Genomic DNA, 26,967 nt, shown 5'->3' with positions numbered 1-26,967 from the left:
AACTTTTGAAGAGAATTTGATGTGATGAAAGTTCAAGTGCATTATGAGGTGGCTAATGATCAGACTCTTGATAATGAACATTGATCCACAACTAACTGTGACACTGCCAAGTAATTGTGAGGGAACAGCTCATCTCCTCACCCCTCTTGCCTGCGACACAGTGATCAAGAACAGCCCAAGATGGCATATCCAAGCATGGAGCTGATTGCGAGGACTGTAAAGTGTTCTTACTCCGAATAAAACATTTCCCCCTTTATCAATTAATTTTATCTTAGGGAGGCAGTTTTCTTCGTGCTGACACTTTCACACACGTAGGTGAGGGGGTGTAGGCAAATATTAGAAAAATGATTTAATGCTGTTGTCAGATGGGACAATTGCTGACAGCACTTTTCCTGGAATAAACAGGAGGTTCTTAATAACAGAATTTTTTAAAAAAACTCCCCATATCAGTAATGCTTTCATGTGCGTAGGTGTATTAAACAATTTCATCACTTTTGACAAATGGCTGCCTTCCAGTTATACAAGTACTGACACAGCCAGATCCACTCAGGCTAACAGTGCAGCTCTGTGTCACTGCTAACTGAAGTGTCTCCGCTGGGTTTGGACCGGGAGCTGGGGTGGGGGCCAGTATCACTGCCAGAGGTGGGGTGGGGGCAGCCAGTATCACTGCCACAGAGGGAGTTTGGGGGTGGGGGTGGGTGTGGCCAGTTTCACTGTCGGTGGGGAGAGTGGATGAGTGTTTGGATGTTGTCATTGAGCTGAGCTCCTTTTGACAGGAATGTATATCGTGAGTTGGATAAAGGATAAAGTTAAGAGTTGCTGTCAGATGGATCCTTTTTAAAGGTGAATCTGTCTCTGTTAAAACCATTTCCTGTGTGAGCTACAGGTTGAACGGGTGTTGCAAAGGATAGGAAACTCCTGGTTGATCAGAATAGACATCCTGTTACAATGCTGGTAGTTTGGGGGACTTCCTCCTTTAAACTTCACTAGGTGCTGCTTCAGAATATCACTACTGAATTAATCCAGCTCCAGGTTACATGATTCCTTCAATTCGTGTCACCTTTTTTAAAAAAAAGTTATTCATGGGATGTGGGCTGGGCCAGCATTTTTGTTGCCCATCCCTAATTGCCCTTGGGAAGGTGCTGGTGAGCTGCCTTCTTGAACTGCTGCAGTCCATGTGGTGTACGTACACCCACAGTGCTGTTAGGGAGGGAGTTCCAGGATTTTAACCCAGCGACAGTGAAGGAGGCGATATATTTCCAAGTCAGGATGGTGAGTGGCTTGGAGGGGAAGTTGCAGGTGGTGGGTGCATTTTAGCCTCCTTCCAAGGCCCCCAGCATCATAGATGCCAGTTTTCAGCCAATTTGATTCACTCCACATGATACCAAGAAACGGCTGAAAACACTGGATACCACAAAGACTATAAGCCCTGACAATATTGACAATACTGAAGACTTGGGCTCTAAGCTGTTCCAGTACAGCTACAACACTGGCATCTACCCAGCTACAACACTGGCATCTCGCCAGCAATGTGGAACATTGTCCAGGTTGCCCCTGTCCTTTTTGGCTTGGAAGGTGCTGTCAAAGGAGCCTTTTTGAATTGCTGCAGTGCCTCTTATAGATGGCACACACTGCTGCTACTGTGTGCTGGTGGTGTTGCAGCGAGTCTTGAGATGGTGGACGGGGTGCCAGTCAAGCAGGCTGCTTTATTCTGGAAGGTTTCAAGCTTCTGGAGTGATATTGGAGCTGTGCTCATCCAGGCAAGTGGAGGGTATTCCGTCACACTCCTGACTTGGACAGGCAGCGGTGAGTTACCCACTGCAGAATTCCCAGTTCACTGCAGAATTCCCAGCCTCTCACCTGCTCTTATATAAAAACAGAAAATGCTGGAAAAGCTCAGCAGGTCTGACGGGATCCGTGGAGAGAGAAACCGAGTTAACGTTTCGAGTCCATATGACTGTTCAGAGATGAAGAGAAAGAAATGTGATGAAATTTATGCTGATGAAATTAAACTTTTTCTCTTCCTTTCAGGTGTTAAGGAACACAAGCTCCAACACCGTGAACTCTCTCCTCTATCTTCACCCCTTTTTTAATCCCCCTTTTTAAAATTTCTTTTTATTTTTTATCCACTTATTTTTATGCATTTATTCATTGTTCTATCTCCTTTTTTATCCCTTTTTCTATCCTTTTTCCCCAACCACCACCCCCTCCCCTCAGTCCCTAAAGGGCCGCCTGTTACTAGTGCTATGTTGTTCTTTCACAGAGTGCTGACCCTTGTTTTGCTATTCACACGTTCTGCTTTCTTACCTTTATGACACTATTAGCACCTTCTTTAGTCCTTATCACTACCATTAATACTTACTTTGTCTTTTTGTCCATGACACCTCTGTCAATCTCTCCTTAGCCCCCACCTATCGCTGACCTTCTATCCAGCTCCACCTGCTGCACCTCCCTTAAACAATATAAATTTCATCACATTTCTACTTCTCTTTAGATCTGAAGAAGAGTCATTTGAACTCAAAGCATTAATTCTGTTTCTCTCTCCACAGATGCTGTCAGACTTGCTGAGTTTTTCCAGCATTTTCTGTTCTTAATTCAGATTTCCAGCATCTGCAGCATTTTGCTTTTTTCTGACCTGCTCTGGTTGTACAGTATATGGCTAGTCCAGTTTCTGGTCAATGGTAATGTTGATAGTGGGGATTCAGTGATGGTAATGCCATTGAACATCAAGGGGCAATGGTTAGATTCTCTCTTGTTGGAGATGGTCATTTCTTGGCACTTATGTAGCGCAAATGTTACTTTCCACTTATCAGCCCAAGCCTGGATGTTGTCCAGGTCTTGCTGCATTTGGACATGGACTGTTTCAGTATCTGAGGAGTCGTGAATGGTGCTGAACATTGTGCAATCATCAGCGAACATCCCCACTTCTGACCTTTTGATGGAAGGAAGATCATTGATGAAGCAGCTGAAGATGGTTGGGCCGAGGACACTACCCCGAGGAACTCCTGCAGTGATGACCTGGAGCTGAGATGATCGACCTCCAACAACCAGAACCATCTTCCTTTGTGCTAGGCATGACTCCAACCAGTGGAGAATTTTCTCCCTGATTCCCATTGTCTCCAGTTTTGCTGGGGCTCCTTGATGCCACACTCGGTCAAATGCTGCCTTGATGTCAAGGGCAGTCACTCTCACGTCACCTCGGGAGTTCAGCTCTTTTGTCCATGTTTGAACCAAAGCTGTAATGAGGTCAGGAGCTGAGTGGCCCTGGCGGAACCCAACTGGGCATCAGTGAGCAGGTTATTGCTAAGCAAGTGCTACTTGATAGCACTGTTACTTTACTGATGATGGAGAGTAGACTGATGGGGCAGTAATTGGCCAGGTTGGATTTGTCCTGCTTTTTGCATACAGGACATGGACAATTTTCCACATGGCTGGATAGATGCCAGTGTTGTAGCTGTACTGGAACAGCTTGGCTAAGGGCGTGGCAAGTTCTGGAGCACAAGTCTTCAGTAATATTGTCAGGGCCCATAGCCTTTGCAGTATCCAGCTGTTTCTTGATACCATGTGGAGTGAATTGAATTGGCTGAAGACTGGCACCTGTGATACTGGGAACCTCTGGAGGAGGCCGAGATGGATCATCCACTCGGCACTTACGGCTGAAGATGGCTGCAAATGTTTCAGCTGTGGTTTTAGTCGTGACATGGGCTTCCCTATCATTGAGGAGGGGGGTATTCTTGGAGCCTTCTCCTCCAGTGAGTTGGTTAAGTGCCTACCACCTTTTATTTGGCCTGGATTTGGCAGGACTGAAAAGCTTGGATCTGGTCCAAGACAAGCAAATTACTGCAGATGCTGAAAAGCTGAAATGAAGGTAGAAAATACTGTAAATACTTAACAGGTCTGGCAGCATCTATGGAGAGAAAAACAGTTAATGTTTCAAGATGTGGAAGTGCTGGCCCTGTCCATGGCACGTGCTTCTGCTGTTTTGGATGTGCATAATTCAGTCAGGCTAACTCCAGACACTGGCGTTGATTTTATGAAAATAAAGCCATTGATTGAATCAATGAGTTATGCACAAATCTAACGTGGTGAGTTCCCTACACTCTTCCATGTATGAAGCTGTAAGAAGAAAATCATTTTCTCTCTGAAAGTGAAGCTTCACAGAGAAGAACACTGGCTGTGAATTCTACCTCCAGTTACCAGGCAGTAATGTTAAGCACCAGGGACAGAAGAACAGGAATAAATCATTCAGCCCCTGAAGCCTATCCTGCTATTCAGTCAAATCATGGCTGATTTGCAACCTATTTTCCTACACTCACCCTTTACTCTGAATTCCTCAATATCTTTGGCTAACAGATTTCCATGGATCTTGCAGCTCAGGAGATTGTACCCCTTCCTCTAAGCCAGAAGCACCAGATTCAAGTCCCACTCCAGGACCTATTGGCCATAGAAGGAATGTTCATGATGCACTTCAGGCAGGTTGATAATCAGCCTGCTAATCTTTCCAATGCTTCCCCAAAGGGGAAAAGTGTGTGTGAAGATACAAAACAGGCAAACCAAAATCTATCAATCTCAGATTTGAAATCAGTAATTGATCTAGCGCCATCTGCAGAAGAGAGTTCCAAACTTCTCCCACCCGTTATGTTTCCGAATTGCACTCCCAGAAGGTCTGGCTCGAATTTTAAAATCTGCCCCCTAGCCCTGGACTCCTCAACCAGCAGGAGTCCTTTCTCCCAATCTCCCCTATCTCCCTTAAACGTCTTGGAAAAAAAACTTGTAAATGCCAGAGAATACAACCCTAGTTTATGAATCTCCCATCATAATTTAAACCTTTTAAGTCTAGGTATCTTTCTAGTAAATCCACACTGCATTCCCTCCAATGCCAACATCTCCTTCCTGAGGTGCAGTACCCAGAACTGCTCCTACTAACTCCAGACATGGTCTACGCACGACTTCCGGTCCTCCAGATAAAAAGGTCAGCATTCTAAAATCCTGTTAAATATTTTCTGCACTTGTCCATGAAGCTTTAATTATCTGTGTACCTATACACCAATGTCTCATTGGGCCTCCACTGTTTGCAGCTTTACACCATTTATCCTTTCCTATCCTTTTTATGTCCAGAGTTCCTGCCCACAGACTTGCCTATATTGAAATCTATTTTCCACAATTTTGTCCATTCACCCGATCTATCAATATCTCTTTGCCTCATGTTTGAAACTTGCAGTGACGCTGTGACAAATTGCCACTCAGCTGTCACTATTACTGAGGATGTTAAAGTTCGTGTCCACACAGCTGTCTATCAGGGAGTTCCAGCCAAACAGAGGCCCTGCAGAATGCAGCCAACAATCAATCAACATCACTAATGCAACTTGGGCATGATCTCTGAACTATGAACAGCTCCAATCACTGATCTGGAACAAAGCCCAGTGTGATTTAGCTGAGTGACTGCTTGCATTTACTACACAGTAAAACTTCTTTAGTTTCTTTACAGAAGCATTGTCAAACAAAAATTGACACTTAACCACATAAGCAAATACTAGAACAGGAAAGAGGCAGGTTTTAAGGAAGTAGCGAGGTTTAGGGAGGGAGTTCCAGAGCTTGGGGCCCAGACAGCTGAAGGCATGGACACCAATGGTGGATTAATGGAATCAGGAATTTCCACAGACCAGAATTAGAGGAGTGCAGATGTCTCAGAGGGTTGTAGGCCTGGAGGTGATTACATCGATGGGAAGGGGCGAGGCCTTTGAGGGATTTGAAAGCAAGAACTAGGATTTTAAAATGTGTGTATGGCTGCGCTGGGGGTAAGTGTAGGGTAGCAGGGAAAGGATGATGGGTGAACAGGACCTGGTGCGAGTTAGGACACAAGCAGCAGTATTCTGGATAAGCTGTAGTTTATGGAGGGTATATCCTGCCAGGGAACCATGGGAAAAGTGAAGTCTCGAGGTCATGAAAGCATGGATGAAAGTTTCAGCAGCAGGTGAACTGAGGCTGGGGCAGATCTGTGAGCTGTTACAGAATATCACTCATTGAAATGATCTGCTTTCTGGTTCTTTTTCAGGATGGATGATACATACAGCCTGGGGACGCAAGATGTAAGTACGATCCAGTGTTTGAAATGGTCTTACTCTGTCTCCGCCGCCTGTCACAATGCTGACCATGTTCACTGTTTTCACTCTTAGGGTGGCAGTGATTTCGGACAACTGGACCTCCACATGTTGAACAACACTGAGAGTGCACTCGAGTCAGGTGAGTGAGGAGAGGAGATGGGGAGCTGTGTGCCCGGATTATATACCTCAATCACACTAGAAAGACCATCGCTGCAGTACAGACACAAGCGTGGGGAGGCGGAAGGGGGTGTGGAGCACAGGGCCTGTATCTGGGGGTGTGGAGCACAGGGTTCTGTATTTTGGGGCTGTGGACAGCTAGGCTTCGTGTGTTTGGGGGGGTGAGGGAGCCGGGCTCTGTGTGTTTGGGGGGGTGGGGAGCTGGGGTTTATAATTTAACCAGGGAGATTGAGTGGGGGATCGGGGGTGAAGAGTGGGACAAGGAAAGACCCTCCCGGTGAAACACTTACTAATTCCTGTCTTCCTGTTCCAACAGTTGGTCCATTTCTGCACATCTCAGAACAACCGAAACAGGTAAATCCATCACTCCCCCACCTCACTGACCAACTGGGCACTGGCCTGGCCCACTCTCACCCCCACCCCTATCCCCACACTATGCAACAGGCTCCAGAAAGACATTGGAAAAGGGGTTAAACTTGACTTAATTGGTGCAGGGTTTTGTGTCAGAAACCCTTCTCAGTTTGTGGGTGTGAGCAGGACGTCCCTGAGTCCTGACCGGGAGCCCCCAGGACACTGGGTGTGAGGAATGGACAAGCTGCACAAGAGCAAGATGGGCACCCTGAGGCTGTGTCTGTTGCTGGGGTAATGTGGGATTGACACTGGGCTATATGAGACCTGGGAGGTCTCGGTGCCAGAAATGGAGTTGATCGGTTCCACAGCTTGACAGCCTCAGCAGTTTATCAGTAATAGTTCCGCTGGATCCTTAGCTTTAAAGGGACCGGCCAAGTCAATGAAACATTACAACAGGCCCCAGATTAACCATGAACAATAACGTGGGACATCTGATGTTGCCTTGGCAACATTCACCAGCAGCCTAATTTAAAAATCAATAAGTGTGAAGAACTGAAGCTATTGCTCTGTTTCAACCATTTTGGTTATGTACTGATCACTAATTTGACAGTGGTCCCTGTTCCATCTGAGCTACACAGGCGTTGGAGCAAGGCTCATTCCCTATTGTACAGGGAAGCTGCCTGGGGATTGGACATTGTGTTCCAGCACTGAAGGAGCCCTTTCAGCCCATTGTGTCTGTGTTGGCTCTTGGAAAGAACTATCAATTAGCCTTTTGGAAGTTATGATTGAATCCGTTTCCATTACTCTTTCAGGCAGTAGATTCTAGATTATTGAAAATCTCGTCATATTCCCTCTGGTTCTTCTGCTAATTTAAATTTCTGTCCTCTGGTTACTGGATGCAACAGTTTCTCCCTATCGACCCAATCAAAGTCTTTAATGGGTTTGAATGCCTCGATTAAATCTCCTCCTTTACTCTATGGGGAACAGCCCCAGCTTCTCAAATCTATCTACATAACCGAAGGCCCTTGTCCCTGGTATGTAGAACATACATATGAACATATGAATGAGGAGCAGGATAGAGGCCATTTGGCCCCTCGAGCCTGCTCCACCATTCAAAAAGATTATGGCTGATCTTTGACTCCCTTGCCAATCAAGAACCTATCTAATTCAGCCTTAAATATATTCAATAACTCTGCCTCCACTCACTCTCTGGAGAAGAGACTTCCACAGACTCTGAGAGAAAAAGATTCTCCTTATCTCTGTCTTAAATGGGAGATCCCTTATTTTTAAACTGTGTCCCCTAGTTCTAGTCTCTCCCATAAGGAGAAACATCCTTTCAGCATCCACCCTGTCAAGTCCCCTCAGGATCTTATATGTTTCAGTAAGATAACCTCTCATTTTTCTAAACTCCCATGGATACAGGCCAAACCTGCCCAACCTTTCCTCAGGATAAGCCCTCTATCCCAGGAATCAGTCGGGTGAACTTTCTCTGAACTGCTTCTGATGCACCTGTATCCTTTTTCAAATAAGGATACCAAAATTGTACACTACTCCAGATATGGTCTCATCAGTGCCCTGTACAACTGTAGCGAAACGTCCCTCCTTTTATATTCCATTCCCCTTTGCAGTAAACAATGACATTCCATTTGTCTTCCTAATCTGCAATCTCTCCGTTTAAATAATTTGCTGCTTTTCTGTTATTCCTGCCAAAGTGAACAAGTTCACATTTTTCCACCTGCCAAATTTTTGCCCACTGGCTGAATCTGTCTACATCCCTTTGCAGACTCTACCTCCTCTTGACAACATTATGTCATCAGCAAATTTAGCAACTGATTCAATCCTGTCATCAAAGTCATTAATATGGATTGAAGTGGCATCTTATCAAATGTCTTCTGGAAATCTAAGTAAAGCACATCCACAGCTTCCCCTTTATCCAAGTCGCTTGTTACCTCCTCAAAGAACTCTAATAAATTAGCCAGACGTGAGTCCCCTTTCACAAAAACCATGTCAACTCTGCCAGATCGCATTAAGATTTTCGTAAATCTCTTCTGCACCCAGGGTGAGGCCTATCCCACAATTTTGCCTTGTGTCAGGCCTCCTCAGGATGTGTTTTGTCCTGGATCTCTCCTGTCTTTGCAGGCTTTATATCTCTGGAAGCCTGGAACTCAGCAGGTTGGCGGTTTCTGTTAGGCGATGTCCAGTGGGTGTTGGTTTTAGGGAGGGGTAGGGTTTGAGCCGACAGTATAAAACTCAGGGCAGGTCACACAGCGATGGCATTAGTGTCGGCCCACTCCACACCAAGATGTCCCTTGTTGTTTTCCCGCAGAGTTGGTCACCCTGCTGCATCCTCTCCAAGGCCTTCCTGATGTCGACATTTGGCTGTAATATTCTAACTGGGGCTGACCCAATGATTAGTAATGGTTTAATGTAACTTTCCTATTTTTGTACTCTGTGCCTATACTTATAAAGAGTATATACTTTTTAAACAGGCTTATCATCTGCCCTGCATTTTCCACAATTAGTGTCATTCATTTTATTTTGCCTCTCCTTATTCTTCCTACCAAAATGAATCGCTTCACAATCCTCTGCAATAAATTTCACCTGCCGCTTGTCTGCCCATTTCACCAGCCTGTCTGTGCCCTCTTCTGAAGTCTGTTACTATCCTCCTCATGTTTACTGCATTCCCCAGTTTTGCGCCATTCACAAAGTTTGATGCTCTGCCCAGCCTACACTGTGTGTCTTTGTTGTAGAGAGGATTCCGATTCCGCTATGGCTGTGAAGGGCCATCTCACGGAGGCCTTCCAGGAGCATCCAGTGAAAAGAATCGCAAGACATACCCAACCATAAAGGTCAGTGAGTGTGTGAGGGACGTTTGGGAGAGGGCAAAGGTCAGTGAGTGTGTGAGGAACGTTTGGGAGAGGGCAAAGGTCAGAAAGTGATGCATATTAGCTGAATTAAACATTTAATTTTTCCACAGATTTTAAATTACACTGGTAATGCAAAAATTGTCGTCCAGCTGGTGACAGCCAAAGATCCTCCCAAATTGCACGCTCACAGCCTGGTTGGGAAACAATGCACAGATGATGGTGTCTGTATCGTTCAAGTCGGACCAAAGGACATGACAGCACAGTAAGTTTGCAGTCTCTGAATCACAACCTGGATTTCAGAAGTGGAATATGCTAAGATCCATCCTAACAACTTTAACTTCTAAAGAGTAGCACAAAGGGTGAAAGAATCAAGAAAGAAAGAATTGCATTTATCTATAAAGCCTTTCAAGACTTCAAGACATCCCAAAGTGTTTTACAAGAAATGAAGGCCTTTTGAAGTGTCATCACTATGGTAATGTGGCAACCAATTTGCACACAGCAAGCTCCCACAAACTGCAATATGATGATGACCAGTTATTCTCTCTAGTTGGTTGAAGGTCAGTATTGGGAATTCAGCCCCTCGAGCCTGTGCCACCAATATTGGCCAGGACACCAGGGTGAGTAGAACTGCCCTGCCCTAGGATTGATTTCTCTATCACAATAAGTACAGTGTGTAAGAGCAGGATAACATCAGAAATGGGAGCAGGAGAAGGCCTTTCGGCCATTCCACCATTCAGTACAATCATGGCTGATCTGATTGTGGCCTGAACTCCACTTTCCTGCCCATCCCCCAAAACCCTGGACCCTGTTGTAGATCAAAAATGAATATGTTCAATGACCAGCCTCCAATGCTGACTGGTGAAGAGAATTCCAAAGATGAATCACCCTCTAAGAGAAAAAAATCCCCCTCACCTCCATCAGGACAACCCTTTCAACCCAGGAATCAGCCTGGTGAACTTTCTCTGAACTGCTTCCAATACAAGTATATCCTTCCTTAAGTAAGGAGATCAAAACTGTACACAGTGCTCTAGGTGCAGTCTCACTGATGCCCTGTCTAGTTGTTGCAATACTTCCGTACTTTTATATTCCAGCCCTCTTGCAATAAAGACCAGCATTCCATTTGCCTCCCTAATCACTTGCTGTACCTGCATACTAACCTTTTGTGATTAATGTACAAGGACTCCCAGATCCTTCTGTACTGCAGAATTCTGCAGTCTCTCTCCATTTCAATAATATTCCGTTTTTACATTCCCACTGAAGTGGGCAACTTTACATTTTTCCACATTATACTCCATCTGCCAAATTTTTACCCACTCACTATTAACCTTTTGTGTCCTCTTCACAACTTGCTTTCCTACCTATCTGTGAATACAATAAACTTATTGGAGTTCTTTGAGGATGTAACAAGCAGGGTGGCTGAAGGGGAACCAGTAGATGTTGTATACAGGAGACTAACCCTCTGTATCCTTGTTCACTAGGTTTACTAATCTGGGCATTCTACATGTCACAAAGAAGAATGTTCCGGATGTCCTGTTCGACAGGTTATTTAATGAGATGTACCAGAGGAATCCTTTGGATAGAAAGAATTTTCTGAGCAAGGGCATAATGTCAGGTGAGTTCAGTGGGGATATCCATTGCAGGGACTGCTGCTTTCAGCCCAGCAAGTGTTTGGAGCTCTGCTTCCATAGCTGCCTTTTATCCTTATCAAAGATTTTGCAGCTAAGATCTAAGCAGTAATTATAGCAAATAGAGCAGGAAGAAATGGCAGGGGGAAAATGTGAGCAGGATGGCAGCATTTGAATACTGGCTCCCACAGAGCTGAGTTTATTGAGGTGTGAAGGAGTGTTTCAGAACAATTTGGGAGAGTGAATAAATCCCAGCGTCCACGGCCAATCCGATCAAGGAGCATGAGAGGCAGGAGCGATAAACCCACCGGCCAGAGGCAGAAACTGCTCCCAAATCTGTTACATTGAGAAGTGACAACACAGATATCGGCCATTCTGTCAAACTGGCTCATGCTGGAGATTGTCCTCCATACAAGGATATAGTTTAAATCCCGTTTACTCACCCAGCTCCCATATTCCAATCAGTCCCTTTTCCTTCATCTACCATCCAATCTAGTCTTGCACATTGACCTGGCTCATGTAATGTGCTGGTCATTAACAGAAAGTTCCAGAAACGTGAAAGGCTGGGTTTGAGAAGCCATGTGATGTATTTAGCCTTTGGTGAAGTTCTTTACGAAGGGCAGGTCTCAGGAGAATTGGCCAGAAGCTTCTGGTCCCGATTAGGAAAGATATGGGCCAGGAATACGAACTGAAATGGACTGTCGACTGTTGGGTACCAACAGGCAAAAGGCAAGGCCAGGCCAGCAGATTGATCAGTAGCTGGGATGCTTGGGACATGGGAGGAGCTGCCAGATGGGATAAATAATGTCCCCCTTGGGTATTTAGTATCCACTTCCTGAAAGCTCTTGTCCCTTTGTTAAACTCCTGCCTCCAGTTCTGATATCACAAAAACAAGCATTTGGACAATATACTTCCTTACGGCCATTCAGAAATAAAACACGAGAGTCTGCCAATCGGACACACTGAGCCACTGATAGACTGACTCCTTCATCACTGGTAACCTGGTTATTTTAAAATGGGAATGTTTGGGGAGGGGCTGATGTAAATGTTTATTTCCAGGCTGGGTAAGTGAAGACTGATTATCCTTTGTTTATCTTTTGAGGTGAAGGGGGAACAGGTCTCGATTTCAATGTATTGTGGCTGCATGGTGATCGGGACTGTCACAATATCAGTGCCTCTCACTTCAAAATACAGAGTTGGTGCAGGCTCACACAGCATGTGATACACAAAATTGCGTATAGATTTATTTCTATATATTAATAATCAAGAATAACTTTTTTTTTAAACCAGCCCAGGAAATTCAGCAGTTTCGACAAGAATCTGAGCAGTCAGCAAAGGAGATGGATCTAAGCGTTGTGAGGCTACAGTTCACAGCTTACCTCCCTGACAGTGAAGGCATGTACACACTTCCGCTTGAACCCGTCGTCTCAGACCCCATCTTCGACAGCAGTAAGTAACTGTGTGTGGGACAAATGAGTATATAGGACACATTATGAAAACAGCACAGCCTCATTCAAATGGACAAAGAAGCAGGCAGTAGAACAATGAAACCATATGACCACAAGGAATGGGCCAACGCAATGTGTATTTGTTTAGTTTCTTTAATGTTTAATTTTTTTTTAAAGTCTAAGCCACTTCATGCATAAGGAGGGTGTGTTTCACCCCACAGGCCTGGGACTAACACTGTACCAACACAGAGGAAAATCTAGAAAGTTACTGAGTGTTTACTATCGTTCAGAAAGTCATTATGGGCTTTAATCATCCCTTGATTCCAGAGGCAGCAGATCACATCTGGCTGGGGTGGTGGAGAGGGAACAGGGAGTGGGGGGAGTGGGCAACAGGCTGCACCTAACAGTGAGGGCACCAAGTCACACCTGTGGCCGATTATGCAAGGTGGGGCATCAATGCCACCCGACCATTCCAATCCATGCAAGAGCAAAACAAAATAGGCTTGTGAGCCACTCACATGTATAGGATTTGCTGGGTTTCCACAGATTGAACTCACATGGTCACACAAGCCTCTCACTGTTAACCCAGTTCCATTATGTGAACTGGAAGAGATTTCCCTTCCATAATGAGCCCTTAGTAATAGGCCCCAGGTGTAGGACCCAGGCAGAATGCGGCAAGTTACCAAGATTCATTCATCCTGCAGATCTAAGTGATTAACGGGTGAGAGAAGTCCAGCTGGTCCATCAAGCTGATCCTGTACTGTAATGGCTGGAATATCTTGACTAGACACTGCACCTGTGCCCACCCCTATCCTCTGCCCCCACAGCCATATGGTCCAGCATCCCTGTAGACCCTGTACTTTCACAGCAGCCAATGGAGACACCAGCTATAGGATCCCAGCTGAGCTCAACTGAGACTGTGCAGCAAAACGGAGCCCTGTTCATCAGCCTGGTAAACAGTAGAAGTTTATAAGACCATAAGGCATAGGAGCAGAAATTAGGCCATTCGGCCCATCGAGTCTGCTCCACCATTCAATCATGGTTGATAAGTTTCTCAACCCCATTCTCCCGCCTTCTCCCCGTAACCTTTGATCCCCTTACCAATCAAGAACCTATCTAGCTCGGTCTTAAATACACTCAATGACCTGGCCTCCACAGCCTTCTGTGGCAATGAATTCCAATGATTCACCTCTCTCTGGCTAAAGAAGTTTCTCCTCATCTCTGTTCTAAAAGGTCTTCCCTTTACTCTGAGGCTGTGTCCTCGGGTCCTAGTCTCTCCTACTAATGGAAACATCTTCCCCACGTCCACTCTCTCCAGGCCTTTCAGTATTCTGTAAGTTTCAATCAGATCCCCCCTCATCCTTCTAAACTCCATCGAGTATAGACCCAGAGTCCTCAAATTTATTAACCACTTATTTAACCAATGAGTCATTTGAACAGGCTTTGTGCTAAATGAAAAGTACAGCAAAGTATGTGACTTTGTTTTAAAAAAGCTTGACAATCAGAATCAGTTACAGTAACAGCAACTGCTATTTCAATATGTGCAGAGAAATCGCATTGAGGATCTTACGAAAGCAGAGTGGACACTACACAAGGGGGGTTGAGGAGAGAGAGAGAGAGGGGACTGAGGGGCGGGAGGGGAGTGGGATCGAGGACAGGATAGGGATTTTGAGGGAAGGGGTTCAAGAAGGGGGAGGGTTTGGACTGACAGCATCAGTTGAAGCAAAAGTTTTGGAATGGTGTGAAACAAGAACATAGGAACAGGAGTAGGCCATTCAGCCCATCAAGCCAGCTCTGCCAAGAACAGTCAATGGGGCAAACCTATGGCTGAACTGTGTGGAAGATGCATACAGGGACATAAACCTGGAATAGATTGTCAACCTAGGCCTGGAGAGGCTATGGAGAGATTTGAAGGCAAAGATATGAGTTATAAAGCCAGTGTGCTGGGTGGAGCGAGAACCACAGCAAAGCTATGGCACAAAAAGAGGCCATTCAGCCCATCATGTCTGCAGTGGCCAAAAAAAGAAGAAAAAAGAAACTAGCCGCTCATTTTAACCCCGCTTCCCAGCACCTGGTCCGTAGCCTCGCTGGTTACAGCCCTTCAGATACAAATCCAGGTACCTTTTAAATGAGTTGAGTGTTTCAACCTCAACCACCAACTTAGACAGTGAATTCCAGACACCCACCAATCTCTGGGTGAAAAAAACTTTCCTCATGTCCCCTCTAATCCTTCTACCAATCACCTCAAATCTATGCCCCCTGGTAATTGACCTCTCAGTTTGGGGAAACAAGTCTTTCCTGTCTACCCTGTCTAGGCCCCTTATAATTTTGTACACTTCAATTAAGTCACCCCTCAGCCTCCTCTAAGGAAAGCAACCCCAGCCTATCCTATCTTTCCCCATAACTGTAATTTTCAATCCCTGGCAACATTCTTGTAAATCTTCGCTGTATTGTCTCCAGAGCAATTATGTCCTTCCTGTAATGTGACCAGGACTATGTGTACACAATTCCAGCTGTGGCCTAACCAGTGTTTTATACAGTTCCAGCATTACATCCCTGCTTTTGTATTCAATACCTCGCCCAGTAAAGGAAAGCATTCCATATGCTTTCTTTACCACCTTATCCAACTGTCCCGTCACCTTCCGGGACCTGTGGGCATGTACTCCTAGGTCTCTCACTTCCTCAATCCCTCTCAGTAGCTTCCTGTTTAGTAAGTATTCTCTTGCTTTGTTTGCCCTCCCCGAATGCATTACCTCACACTTTCCCAGATTGAATTCCATTTGCCACTTCTCTGCCCACTCAACCAAACCATTGATATCATTCTGTCGTCGACAGCTATCCTCTTCACTATCAACTACACGGCCAATTTTTATGCCATCTGCAGATTCCCTATCCTCCCATATTTAAGCCCAAATCATTAATATATCAAACATCAAGGGCCCCAACACTGAGTCCTGTGGAATGCCACTGGACATTTTTCCATTCGCAAGAAGATCCATCAGCCATTACCCATTGCTTCCTGTTGCTGAGCTATTTTTGGATCCAACTTGCCACCTTCCCATGAATCTCATGGAATCTCAATGTTCTGGCCAGTCTTCATGTGGGACCTTGTCAAATGCCTTACTAAAACCCATGTAGACAACATCCACTCTACCACCCTCACCACCCTCATCAATCCTCCTTGTTACTTACTCAAAAAATTCAATTCAGTTAGTAAGACACAATCTTCCCCTAACAAAACCATGCTGACTATTCCTGATTAATCTGTTCCTTTCTAAGTGTCTCTCAGGTAAATTATTGAAATCAATTCTATCATTGAAGTCAAACTGACTGGCCTATATTTTTCTAGCCTATCTTTCGCACTCTTTTTAAATATTGGTACGACGTTTGCAGCCTTCCAGTCATTTGGTCCCTTGCCTGTATCTAATTAGGAATGGAAAATGTTCCTCAGAGCATCCATTATTTCCTCCCTGGCTTCCTTTAACAGCCTGGGATACAATTCCTCTGGCCCTGGTGATTTATCTACCTTTAAGGGCGCCAGCCCCTCCACTTAGAAAATCTCAGTGCAATCAAGCAGAGTCAATGTGGTTTTGTGAAAGCAAAATGACACTTGACTAACTTATTGGCATTCTTTGAGTAAGTAACAGTTAACATGGATAAAGGGGAACCTGTGGATGTGCTGTACTTAGATTTCCAGAAAGCATTTGACAAGGTGCCACATCAAAGTTTACCAAGCAAAATAAGAGCTCATGGTGTAGGGGATGATAAATTAGCATGGATAGAGGATTGGTTAGCTAACAGGAAACAGAGTAGGCATAAATGGGTCTTCTTTTGGGTTGGTAAGATGTGATAAGTAGAGTGCCACAGGGATCAGTGCTGGGGCTTCAACTATTTACAATCTAGATCAATGACTTGGGTGAAGGGACTGAATATATGGTTGCTAAATTTGATGATGACACAAAAATAGGAAGGAAAATAAGTAGTGAAGAGGAGATAAGGAGTCTGCAAAGGGGCATAGGTTAAGTGAGTGGGCACAAATTTGACAGGTGGAGTATAATGTGGGAAAATGTGAACTCGTCCACTTCAGGAAGAATAGAAAAGCAGCAAATCATTTAAATGGAGAGAGATTGCAGAACTCTGAGGTACAGAGGGATCTGGGTGTCCTGGTACATGAATCACAAAAAGTTAGTATGCAGGTACAGCAAGTAATTAGGAAGGTAAATGGAATGATGTTTATTGCAAGGAGAATGGAATATAAAAGTAGGGATGTTTTGTGACAGTTGTACAGGACACTGGTGAGACCACACCTGGAGTAATCTGTACAGTTTTGGGCTCCTTATTTAAGCCTTTAAATGCATCAGAAGCAGTTCAGAGAAGGTTTACTCAACTGATTCCTGGGATGAAGGGGTTTATCTTATGAGGAAAGGTTGGTCAGGCTGGGCCTGTATCCATTGGAGTTTAGAAGATTGAGAGGTGATCTTATTGAAACATATAAGATCCCGAGGGTACTTGAAAGGGTGGATTCTGAAAGGATGTTTCCCTTGTAGAAAAGATTAGAACTAGGGTACACAGTTTAAAAATAGGGGCTCTCTAATTTAAGATGGAGATGTGAAGAATTTTTTTCTCTGAGGGCTGTGAATCTTTGGAACTTTCTTCCCCAGAGAACGGTGGAGACAGGGTCAATGAATATGTTTAGGACAGCGATAGATTGATTCCTTTGTTAGTCAAGAATCTATGATTATCAGGGTAGGCAGAACGTGGAGTTGAGGCCACAATCCGATCAGCCACCATCTTATTGAATGGTGGAGCAGGGCTGAATGGCCGCCACCTGCTCCTAATCTGTATGTTCAGATGTATGTTCATTTGTCAATAGTCATCTGATTGGGGGGTGGGTTGTGATGTGTGGTGGAGTATAGTCACGAGTAGAGATTTTGAGAATCAGTATGTGGATATTAAAGGTGTGGATCGGGCATTTGGCAGGAGGGGTGGGAGAAGACAAATGAGGTTTCAGTGATGAAAAAAGCAGCTTTGGTAAAGGGGTGGATGCAATGGAAAACTGAGTTTGGGGTCAAGCTGTTTTGAAGTTTCACATCTCCATTGGACTGAGGTGACAGCCAAGGAGTTTGAATGAACTGATGTGGAAAGAATGTAGCTGTTGGTGGGAGATGGGCAAAAAAAGTGAAAAGAACATAGGACATCTGAAAAAATTTCAATTTGCAGTTACCAACTCTGAACGAGTACAATATTGAGTCACTGAGAAATTCCAATAGCATCCATGGGTTTCCAGATGAAGTCAGCACCCAGAATATATCAGACATTATTACTCAGTGGGGAAAACCTCGGTTTTATAAAATTCAAACTAAACTCCATTAGATGTGTCTGTTGCTAATTATCTTTGTGTGATTGGTAAGTACAGGTCATGTTCAATGGCTTGCAAAGCTGAAAGTGTAAAGATTGATGGATTCTAAATACAGGGTCTTGGCATGCTGGACTATAGAAACTTGAGTGTTTGTCATGATGCACCTTGTGGACTTATGCTGGTCAAGAACATCACTGGCATTAGTATAGAACCAACTGATACTTTTCATTGTTTCCCTAAATACAGGCAGCCACAGTAAGGTCAGATTTGTAGTGCTCAAGGAAGTTCTCCTTCGTGGTACAGAACAGCTTGGTGTGGAATGGCTTCCTCTGGCCCAGGTGTAACATCAGGAACCAAGCTGCGGGGTGTGGTTGTTGGGGGGGAAGGAAGTGGCTTCAAGGAGAGTTCCAACCTGTGATTGAACCTGGAGGGGAACCATCATCAGGGTGGACACTCACTCTGCCAAAGGACCTAGATCAGTTGATTGTGTGTAATCCTGGCGCATAGCACCAGACCCCTTGTCTAGGACAGCAAGATGTCTGGTACAAAGCAAGCTACTCTCTACAGGTCCTTTCTTTGTCCTCAAGGCAGATATCTGAAGTTTGATGAGGAAACTCTGGTAACGGAAGCCAGAGGATATTACTTGGATCCTAGGTTGACAACGAACATTCGCCCACCCAGGGTTTGTGCTAACCATGACTGGTTGCAGAGAGGGAACTAGCTGTGACTGATGTTTCCTCATGACCATGGTGGGTCAGTGTGTATGTGCGCGTGTAGGATAGTGGAAATGCCTTTACACGTTTTGAGAGTTGTGCTGTGCTCCTGGTAGCCTGTGATCCATGAGTAAAGGCTCAAACACACACTAGTCAGTGACCCAATAACTAGTTTGTGATTATCAACAGGGCAAGGGAAAGATCCAAGTGACTCCAGGATGAGGTTCTGGTTGGTGAAGGTGTAGAAAGAAGACTCTGTTGGCACAGACACATTGATCCGCATCTTGTCTTCTGCGTAACCTGTTTTGTGTGTTTGACTTATGATCACGGAGTTTTCACTGGAGAATAGAAGAGAGTAGGATCTAATTTCCAATGATGAGAGGCACAGGGTAGTATAAATAGAAAGAAGAATCTGAATAAAGTTATTGAATGGTGTGATTCAGCTCCCTGGGGAGACTGCCTCTTTTCCTTGCCCAACGTGGTATCATGGCATGTGATGTATAGAGAGGCATGATTAGTAACTGTCGGACAGGGAGTTTGTTACATGAAGATATGGAGAGACAGAAAGAGACTGAAATCCATGAAATGGGAGTTTAATATAAATACTGGGTTGAACATGTGTTTGAAGATGAGTTGGGGTTATGACCAATGATGAGATGCTGCTTGGAGTTCATGTGGTGGGATCAGCGGCTGAGGAGCTTTTGAGAATGTGACTGATGGGTGTTGTGTAGTTTGTGTTGTGAAGCTGCACTATTTGGACTTTTGCAGTCCACCTTTGGAGTGGGGAGAGGTTGAGGGAGATCAGTTCTGGAGAAGAGTCATGTTGGACTCGAAATGTTAACTCTCTTTCTTTCTCCACAGATGCTGCCGTGCTTGCTGAGTTTTTCCAGCACTTTCTGCTCGTATTTTGGGTCAGCTGACTTGCAGGTTGACTGGATGTGGGCTGCTCCCTCAGGTGGAGCCTGAGTCAGCGAAGGGTCATGAACCATTTTGTGTGGACATTTCGTGACTAATTGCAAAGCAAAGTAAGGGATTGTTGTCCCAGTGGACTTCCCCTGGTGTTTCCTGTCCATTCATTTAAAACAACAAAGACTGTAGAATGGGAAATTCCCTGCTGCTATTTCTACATCATTTTGTTTTTGAGTTATTACATAGTAAAGACATTATACCTCATATTCTGAGCGTGACCGTTCTTACTGCGTGACAGGCATTTTGAAGAAGGTAACCAATGGCGAGCAAGGATAGAGTGAGGTTTTCCTGCTCTGCATTGTTCCAGACCCATTGTTAGGAAGCTGAATGATCCCCATATTAGGGATCATATAGATTTTTATTGATTTGGTTTCTTGGGGTTAAATCTGATTCTTTTCCAGAAGCAAAATGCTACAGATGTTGGAAATCCTCAGCAGGCCAGGCAGCATCTGTGGAGAGAGAAACTGTTAACCTTTCATCAGGTTTTTATAGAAACTAGGAGCAGGAGTAGGCCATTCGGCCCTTCGAGCCTGCTCCACCATTCATAATGATCATGGCTGATCATCCAACTCAATAGCCTGCTCCCGCTTTCTCCCCATACCCTTTGACCCCTTTCGCCCCAAGAGCTATATCTAACTCCTCCTTGAAAACATACAATGGTTTGGCCTCAACTACTTTCTGTGGTAACGAATTCCACAGGCTCACCACTCTCTGGGTGAAGAAATTTCTCCTCATCTCAGTCCTAAATGGTCTACCCCGTATACTCAGATTGTGACCCCTGGTTCTGGACTCCCCCACCATCAGGAACATCCTTCCTGCATCTACCCTGTCTAGTTCTGTTAGAATTTTCTATGAGATCCCCCCTCATTCTTCTGAACTCCAGCAAATATAATCCTAACCAACTCAATCTGTCCTCATATGTCAGTCCTGCCATCCCAGGAATCAGTCTGGTAAACATTTCAAAATGTTTTCCAGATTGGTCTAAAGTTTGATTTTTAATTTTAAGTGTGCTATTAATTTAAAGTTTTCTGATCTTGTCTGTTTGGCAGAGGCTCCAAATGCTTCCAATCTGAAGATTGTCAGAATGGACAAGACGTCAGGCTGTGTGACTGGAGGAGATGAGATTTACCTCTTGTGTGACAAGGTTCAGAAAGGTAAGTTGGTGCAGTTCAAAGGGCAATGGACATGGGCTGGCTGTGTTTAATATTTTGGGCAAAGATGCTCCTTATTTAATTGTGTTTGGTGGGGTAAGGTTTCATTAATGTCTAGAGTCAGCCACACCACCCCTCTTTTCCCCCTAAATGGCTGGTTTTCACTTGTGCGCCTGCCTAGGATGTTAGAAAGCTAGGAAACTGTGGAAATGTATCAAGGCTGAGCTTGGTTCCATCTTCACCCAACAACATTGTAACAGTACTGGAACAGCTTGGCTGGGGGCACAGCAAGTTCTGGAACACAAGTCTTCAGTACTATTGTTGTAATGTTGCAGTATCCAGTGCCTTCAGCCATTTCTTGATACCATGTGGAGTGAATCGAATTGGCTGAAGACTGGCACCTGTGATGCTGGGGACCTCTGGAGGATGGATCACTTGGCACTTTTGGCTGAAGATTGTTGCGACTGCTTCAGCCTTATCTTTTGAATTGATGTGCTGGGCTCCCCCGTCATTGAGGATGGGGATATTTGTGAAGCCTCCTCCTCGAGTCGTCTAATTGTCCACCACCATTCACAACTGGATGTGACAGGACTGCAGAGCTGGAGTACTATGTACAGTATTCGGTCTCCTTCTTATTTAAGGAAGAATGTAAATGCTTTGGAAGCAGTTCAGAGAAGATTTACTGGACTAATAACTGGAATGGGAGCGTTGTCTTATGAGGGAAGGTTGGACAGGCTAGGCTTATATCTGCTGGAGATTAGACAAGTAAGAGGAGACTTGATTCATACATTTAAGCTCCTGAGGGGTCTTCACAGGGTGGGTTTGGAGAGGATGTTTCCTCTTGTGGGAGAATCTAGAACTAGGGGCCACTGTTTAAAAATAAGAGGTTGCCCATTTAAGACGGATGAGAATTTTTTTCTTAGGGTAGTGTGTCTTTGGAACTCTTTTTTTCATTCATTCACGGGATGTGGGCTTCGCTGGCTAGGCCAGTATTGCTCATCCCTAATTGCTTTCGAGAGGCTGGTGGTGAGCTGTCTTCTTGAGCCGCTGCAGTCCATGTGGTGTAGGTACACCCACAGTGCTGTTAGGGAGGGAGTTCCAGGATTTTGACCCAGTGACAGTGAAGGAACGGTGATATATTTCAAGTCAGGATGGTGAGTGGGTGGTGGTGGTGTTCCCATGTGTCTGCTCTCCTTGTCCTTCTAGATGGTCGTGCTCGTGGGTTCGGAAGGTGTTGTATAAGGAGCGTTGGTGAATTCCTGCAGTGCATCTTGTACATCATGCACATTGTGCTGTGTTGGTAGTGAAGGGAATGAATGTTTGGATGGGGTGCTGATCAAGTGGGTTGCTTTGCCCTGGATGGTGTCAAGTTTCCTGAGTGTTGTGGGAGTTGCACTCATCCAGGCAAGTGGAGAGTATTCCATCACATGCCTGACTTGTGCCTTGTCAATGGTGGGCAGGCTTTGGGGAGTCAGGAGGTGAGTTATTCCAGAATTCCCAGCCTCTGACCTGTTCTTGTGGCCACAGTATTTATATGGCTATTCCCCAGTTCAGTTTCTGGTCAATGGCAACCCCCAGGATGTGGATAGTGGGGGATTCAGTGATGGTAATGCCATCGAATGTCAAGGGGAGATGGTTAGACTCTCTCCTGTTGGAGATAATCATTGCCTGGCACTTGTGTGGCACAAATGTTACTTGCCATTTACCAGCCCAAGCATGAATGTTATCCAGGTCTTGCTGCATATAGAGATGGACTGCTTCATGTGAGCAGGTTAGATCTACCCTCAGTTAGAAAAATGAGAGGTGACCTTATTGAAACATATACCATTCTGAGGGGGTTGACAGGATAGATGCTGACAGGTTGTTTCCCTTCATGGGGATGTCTAAAATGAGAGGGCACAGTTTCCAAATAAGGGGTCTCCCATTTAAGACAGATGAGATGGAATTTCTTCTGAGGGGCATTAGTGTTTGAAATTCTCTTCCCAGAGAGTAGTGCTGTCCCCGCACCCCCACCCCCAGTGCTGCTTCCTGTCAAATCTCCAGTACTGAAATGGAACTCCTGTTTTCCAGATGACATCCAAGTCCGTTTCTATGAGGACGATGACAATGGTTGGGAGGCATATGGAGACTTTGGACCCACCGATGTTCACAGACAGGTAAATAAATACCTGCAGTTTATTGAAATCACAGAATCACACAGTGCAGAAGAGGCCCTTCAGCCCATCGAGTTTGCACCAACACATGAGAAACACCTGACCTACCTACCTAATTCCATTTACCAGCACTTGGCCCATAGCCTTGAATGTTATGACGTGCCAAGTGCTCATCCAGGTACTTTTTAAAGGGTGTGAGGCAACCCGCCTCCACCACCCTCCCAGGCAGCGCATTCCAGACCCTCACCACCCTCTGGGTAAAAAGGATTTTCCTCACATCCCCCCTAAACCTCCTGCCCCTCACCTTGAACTTATGTCCCCTCATGACTGACCCTTCAACTAAGGAGAACAGCTGTCCACCCTGTCCATGCCCCTCATAACCTTGTACACCTCGATCAGGTCACCCCTCAGTCTTCCCTGCTCCAACGAAAACAACCCAAGTCTATCCAACCTTACTTCATAACTTAAATGTTTCATCCCAGGAAACATCCTGGTGAATCTCCTCTGCACCCCCTCCAGTGCAATCACATCCTTCATATAATGTGGTGACCAGAACTGCACACAGTACTCCAGCTGTGGCCTCACCAAGGTTCTTTACAACTCTAGCATGACCTCCCTACTTTTGTAATCTATGCCTCGATTGATAAAGGCAAGTGTCCCATATGCCTTTGTCACCACCTCAATAACATCCTCTTCTAGTGAAATCTTTGGCAAAGTGACATAGTCATAAAGTCATTGGTGACACAGAAGGAGGCCATTCAGCCCATCAAGTCCATACTAGCTGACTGTAGATAAATCCGGTCAGTCCCATTCCCCCACTTTCTCCTCATCGCCCTGCAAGTTTACTTCCCTCGAGCTCCTATCCAATTTCCTTTCGAAGTCATTCGTTGCTTCTCCCAGCCTCGTGGACCTGTACCCCCACCCCGCCCCGACCTTGCATGCTGACCCACCAACCCAGGCTCGTGCTGATTTCTCCGCCCCACCACCCCACAGACCCCCTGCACTGACCCCTTCATATCTTGAAGACTTCAACCTAGTTACTCCTTAACCTTCTAAACTCAGGGAATATAACCCTCGTTCGTGTGATCTCTCTTTGTAACTTATCGCTTGGAGTCCAGGTATCATTCAGACAAATCTAAGCTGCACTTCTAGGCTCATACATCCTTCCTAAGGCATTGTGCCCAGAACTGCCCTCAGTAACTCCAGGCGTGGTCTAACCAGGGCTTTGTACAGCTGAAACATGACCTCTACCCCCTTGTATTCCCATCCTCTCAATATAAAGGTCAGCATTCCATCAGCCTTCATGATTATTTTTGTACCTGGACCCCCAGGTCTCTCTGAACTTCCATGGTTTCTACATTTTCACCATTTCCAAAGCACCCTGTTTTGTCCTTTTCTTTAATACCCAAAGTGGATAACCAGCCAGATGTCCACATTGAAATCTTTTTACTTGTTCATTTCATATATTCGTATCCCTTGGTAATTTTATGCTTCCAATGCCACTTTTCATTGTGTTATCAGCAAATTTGGCAATGTGGCTTTTCAGCCCATCTGGATCATTAGTAAATATGGTGAATAGCTGAGACCCCAACATAGATCCTTACAGGACACCGGTCATTACTTCCTTCCGATTAGAGTATATGCCCATTATCCCTGTCTCCTTCCTCTCAATTTTCTAAGCAGCTCAATGTGCCTCTAATTAATTTCAACTTTAGCTAACTGTTTCTTGTAAGGGACTTTATCAAATGCCTCTGAAATTCCATATAAATAACTTCTATAGATATTCTATTGTCCACTACTTTAATTGTCTCTTCAAAAAATTCAAATTGCTTAATCAAAACCTGTCCTTTACAGATTCATCTTTGAAGTAGATTCCACTGTTCTACTTTACAACAGTGCCTACTCTTCAAAAGAGCATCACTGGCTGTAAGGTGCTTTAGGACGTTCTGAGGTTGTGAAAGGTGCTATAGAAATGCAACTCCTTTTCTTTCTTCATGGGCTCTTTCTCTGTTTTGCCTCAGTTTAATATCTCATCCAGACAATGGCACCTCAGACAGTGCAGCACTCCCTCTGCAGTGGAGTATCACGCTGCTTTGTGTGCTCGGGTCTTCAGGGTGGGACTTTAACCCATGTCCTTCTGACATGGACGAGAATGCTTTCCACTGAGCTGCGGCAATTTAATGATCAGGATTCTGGTCCTCCTACAGTGCACACTTCACCAGGTGTTGTTCATTGCAAAGTTATTGTTCAGTAGCTGTTCATACATCTGGAAAAGTAATTTCTTTCTGGGCTTGTCTATTTCTCAGTTTGCGATTGTTTTCCGGACCCCACGATACTGGAACATCGATATTGAAAAACCAATCACAGTCTTTGTCCAGCTGAAGAGGAGGAAAGATGGAGAAACTAGTGAGGCCAAAGCATTCACATACTGCCCCAGAGTGGAAGGTAAGTGAAAGGGGGAGGTGAGAATCCAGGTCTGTACGTCAACGTGCTGCACCCCTGAGTGAACAGAGACTGCACAATGGTGGCTGGGGTCACTGTTGAACCTTTGAGGGCCAGAAGGCTTTGTGCAGAACCTCACACCGAATTTAGATCCTAAGCGTGGTATCCATAGGATAATGGGTGGGCTGTGGGGTCTGGAAGACAAGACAAGGCAGGGTAAGGAGGAATTTTGGGAGTAGGGATGGCCTAGACAGTATTTTCCCATAATAGCTCATGTTATGGAATGAATGTAATACTGATCACAGGCATTAATAGGGGACACACAGGTAGCGTATGTTTTCTTATCCCTCGGAGTGTCTGTCAATTAAATAATTTCAATTTATTGATTTTGTGAGTTTTAAACTAAAGAGGATTATTTATTCTCCCATATTTACTCTAAGTTAATGCAACATCACACACTCGTTCTCACAAACTCACACACAAAAAGTTTAGATACAGATAAGTGAATGCACTTTTAGGGAATATAGTTATCTAAGTCTCTAATTTACGACCTCTGATCTCCCATGTAGCAGGTCTCTGGTTCACAGGTTATGAGGTTTCCTGTAGTTCAGTTTCTAGGAGATTGGTTCTCAGGTGAACTTTAACTGGAGCAGGTTACGTACTTAGGCTTCCTGATGTCTTGCAGCTTGTTTCAAGTCTGGTTCACAGTCTGGCTGAACTGATGGTTCTGCTTGCAAACAGTTTGTGCTGATATTTAAAAGTAGACAGAAAACATGGCTGTCTCACCATGAGACTTTCACAAGTTCAAAGTCTTTTCTAAATAGGAGCAGTGGTGTTCATGTTGATTCCAGCAACTGTGTTGCAGGTTAACAACTCTTAAAGCTTGAGACAGTCATAGAATCTCACAGTGCAGAAGAGACCCTTCAGCCCATCAAGTCTGCACCGAGTCAGTGTCTTTGTTTCAGAAAGACCCACTCATTCTGATAATACCCTCTTTGATTGATTTCAGGGAAGGGTATTGAATCACATCAGTCTGAAAGGTTCTTATTTTTGGTCCATCCTTAAACAAAGATGTGTGTGAATTCTACAGATGGTATTCACTTGTCTGGAGCTCAAATGCCAATGGTCACATGATTCTCAGCAGCCATTTTAATAGACTGTTTATGTCCAGTTTTTAAAACTATTGCCTAAAAATTTGTAGTATACTGGGGCATGAAATTCAATATTGAAACATTGAAGGTAACTGTGGCTAGAATTCACAAAATAATCTGGATATTATCCCTCTGTCTCCAACTCAAGAAGCTTGATACATTCCTGGACAAAACAGCTCGCTTGATTGGCACCCAATCCATAAACATTCACTCCCTCCACTACAGATGCACAGTAGCAGCAGTGTGTACCATCCACAAGATGCACTGTAGGAACTCATCAAGGCCCCTTACACAGCACCTTCCAAACTCACAACCACTACCACCTAGAAGGACAAGGGCAGCAGACACATGGGAACACCACCGCCAGGAAGTTCCCCTCCAAGTCACTCACCATCCTGATTTGGAAATATATCGCTGTTCCTTCACTGTCACTGGGTCAAAATCCTAGAACTCCCTC

The 26,967-nt window shown here is 44.8% G+C and overlaps 1 protein-coding gene and 1 long non-coding RNA gene across 3 annotated transcripts in view; one reads left to right on the top strand and one right to left on the bottom strand.

Annotated features, from left to right (window-relative positions):
• The window catches only part of LOC121270815 (nuclear factor NF-kappa-B p100 subunit-like), a 62,248-nt gene that overhangs the window by 9,896 nt on the left and 25,385 nt on the right, over positions 1-26,967 (top strand). Inside the window, exons 1-11 of one of the 2 annotated variants that reach the window (XM_041176273.1) lie at positions 825-843; positions 6,056-6,089; positions 6,177-6,243; positions 6,598-6,635; positions 9,383-9,481; positions 9,610-9,761; positions 10,978-11,111; positions 12,415-12,573; positions 20,663-20,767; positions 22,835-22,920; positions 25,224-25,362. In XM_041176273.1, coding sequence (XP_041032207.1) covers positions 6,057-6,089; positions 6,177-6,243; positions 6,598-6,635; positions 9,383-9,481; positions 9,610-9,761; positions 10,978-11,111; positions 12,415-12,573; positions 20,663-20,767; positions 22,835-22,920; positions 25,224-25,362 — 1,012 coding nt within the window. In that variant the 5' untranslated portion in view covers positions 825-843; position 6,056. Of the gene's footprint in view, positions 1-824; positions 844-6,055; positions 6,090-6,176; positions 6,244-6,597; positions 6,636-9,382; positions 9,482-9,609; positions 9,762-10,977; positions 11,112-12,414; positions 12,574-20,662; positions 20,768-22,834; positions 22,921-25,223; positions 25,363-26,967 lie in introns of those variants that run through there. The other variant, XM_041176272.1, reaches the window with a different exon arrangement.
• Positions 23,987-26,967, bottom strand: part of LOC121270819 — a 33,348-nt gene continuing 30,367 nt past the window's right edge. Inside the window, exon 3 of the long non-coding RNA XR_005941622.1 lies at positions 23,987-25,295. This is a non-coding gene — a long non-coding RNA (uncharacterized LOC121270819). The remainder of the gene's footprint in view (positions 25,296-26,967) is intronic.

This window comes from Carcharodon carcharias, chromosome 28, assembly GCF_017639515.1.
Source record: "Carcharodon carcharias isolate sCarCar2 chromosome 28, sCarCar2.pri, whole genome shotgun sequence".
Lineage (NCBI taxonomy): Eukaryota > Metazoa > Chordata > Chondrichthyes > Lamniformes > Lamnidae > Carcharodon > Carcharodon carcharias.
This window is presented reverse-complemented; position numbering and strand designations above follow the sequence as displayed.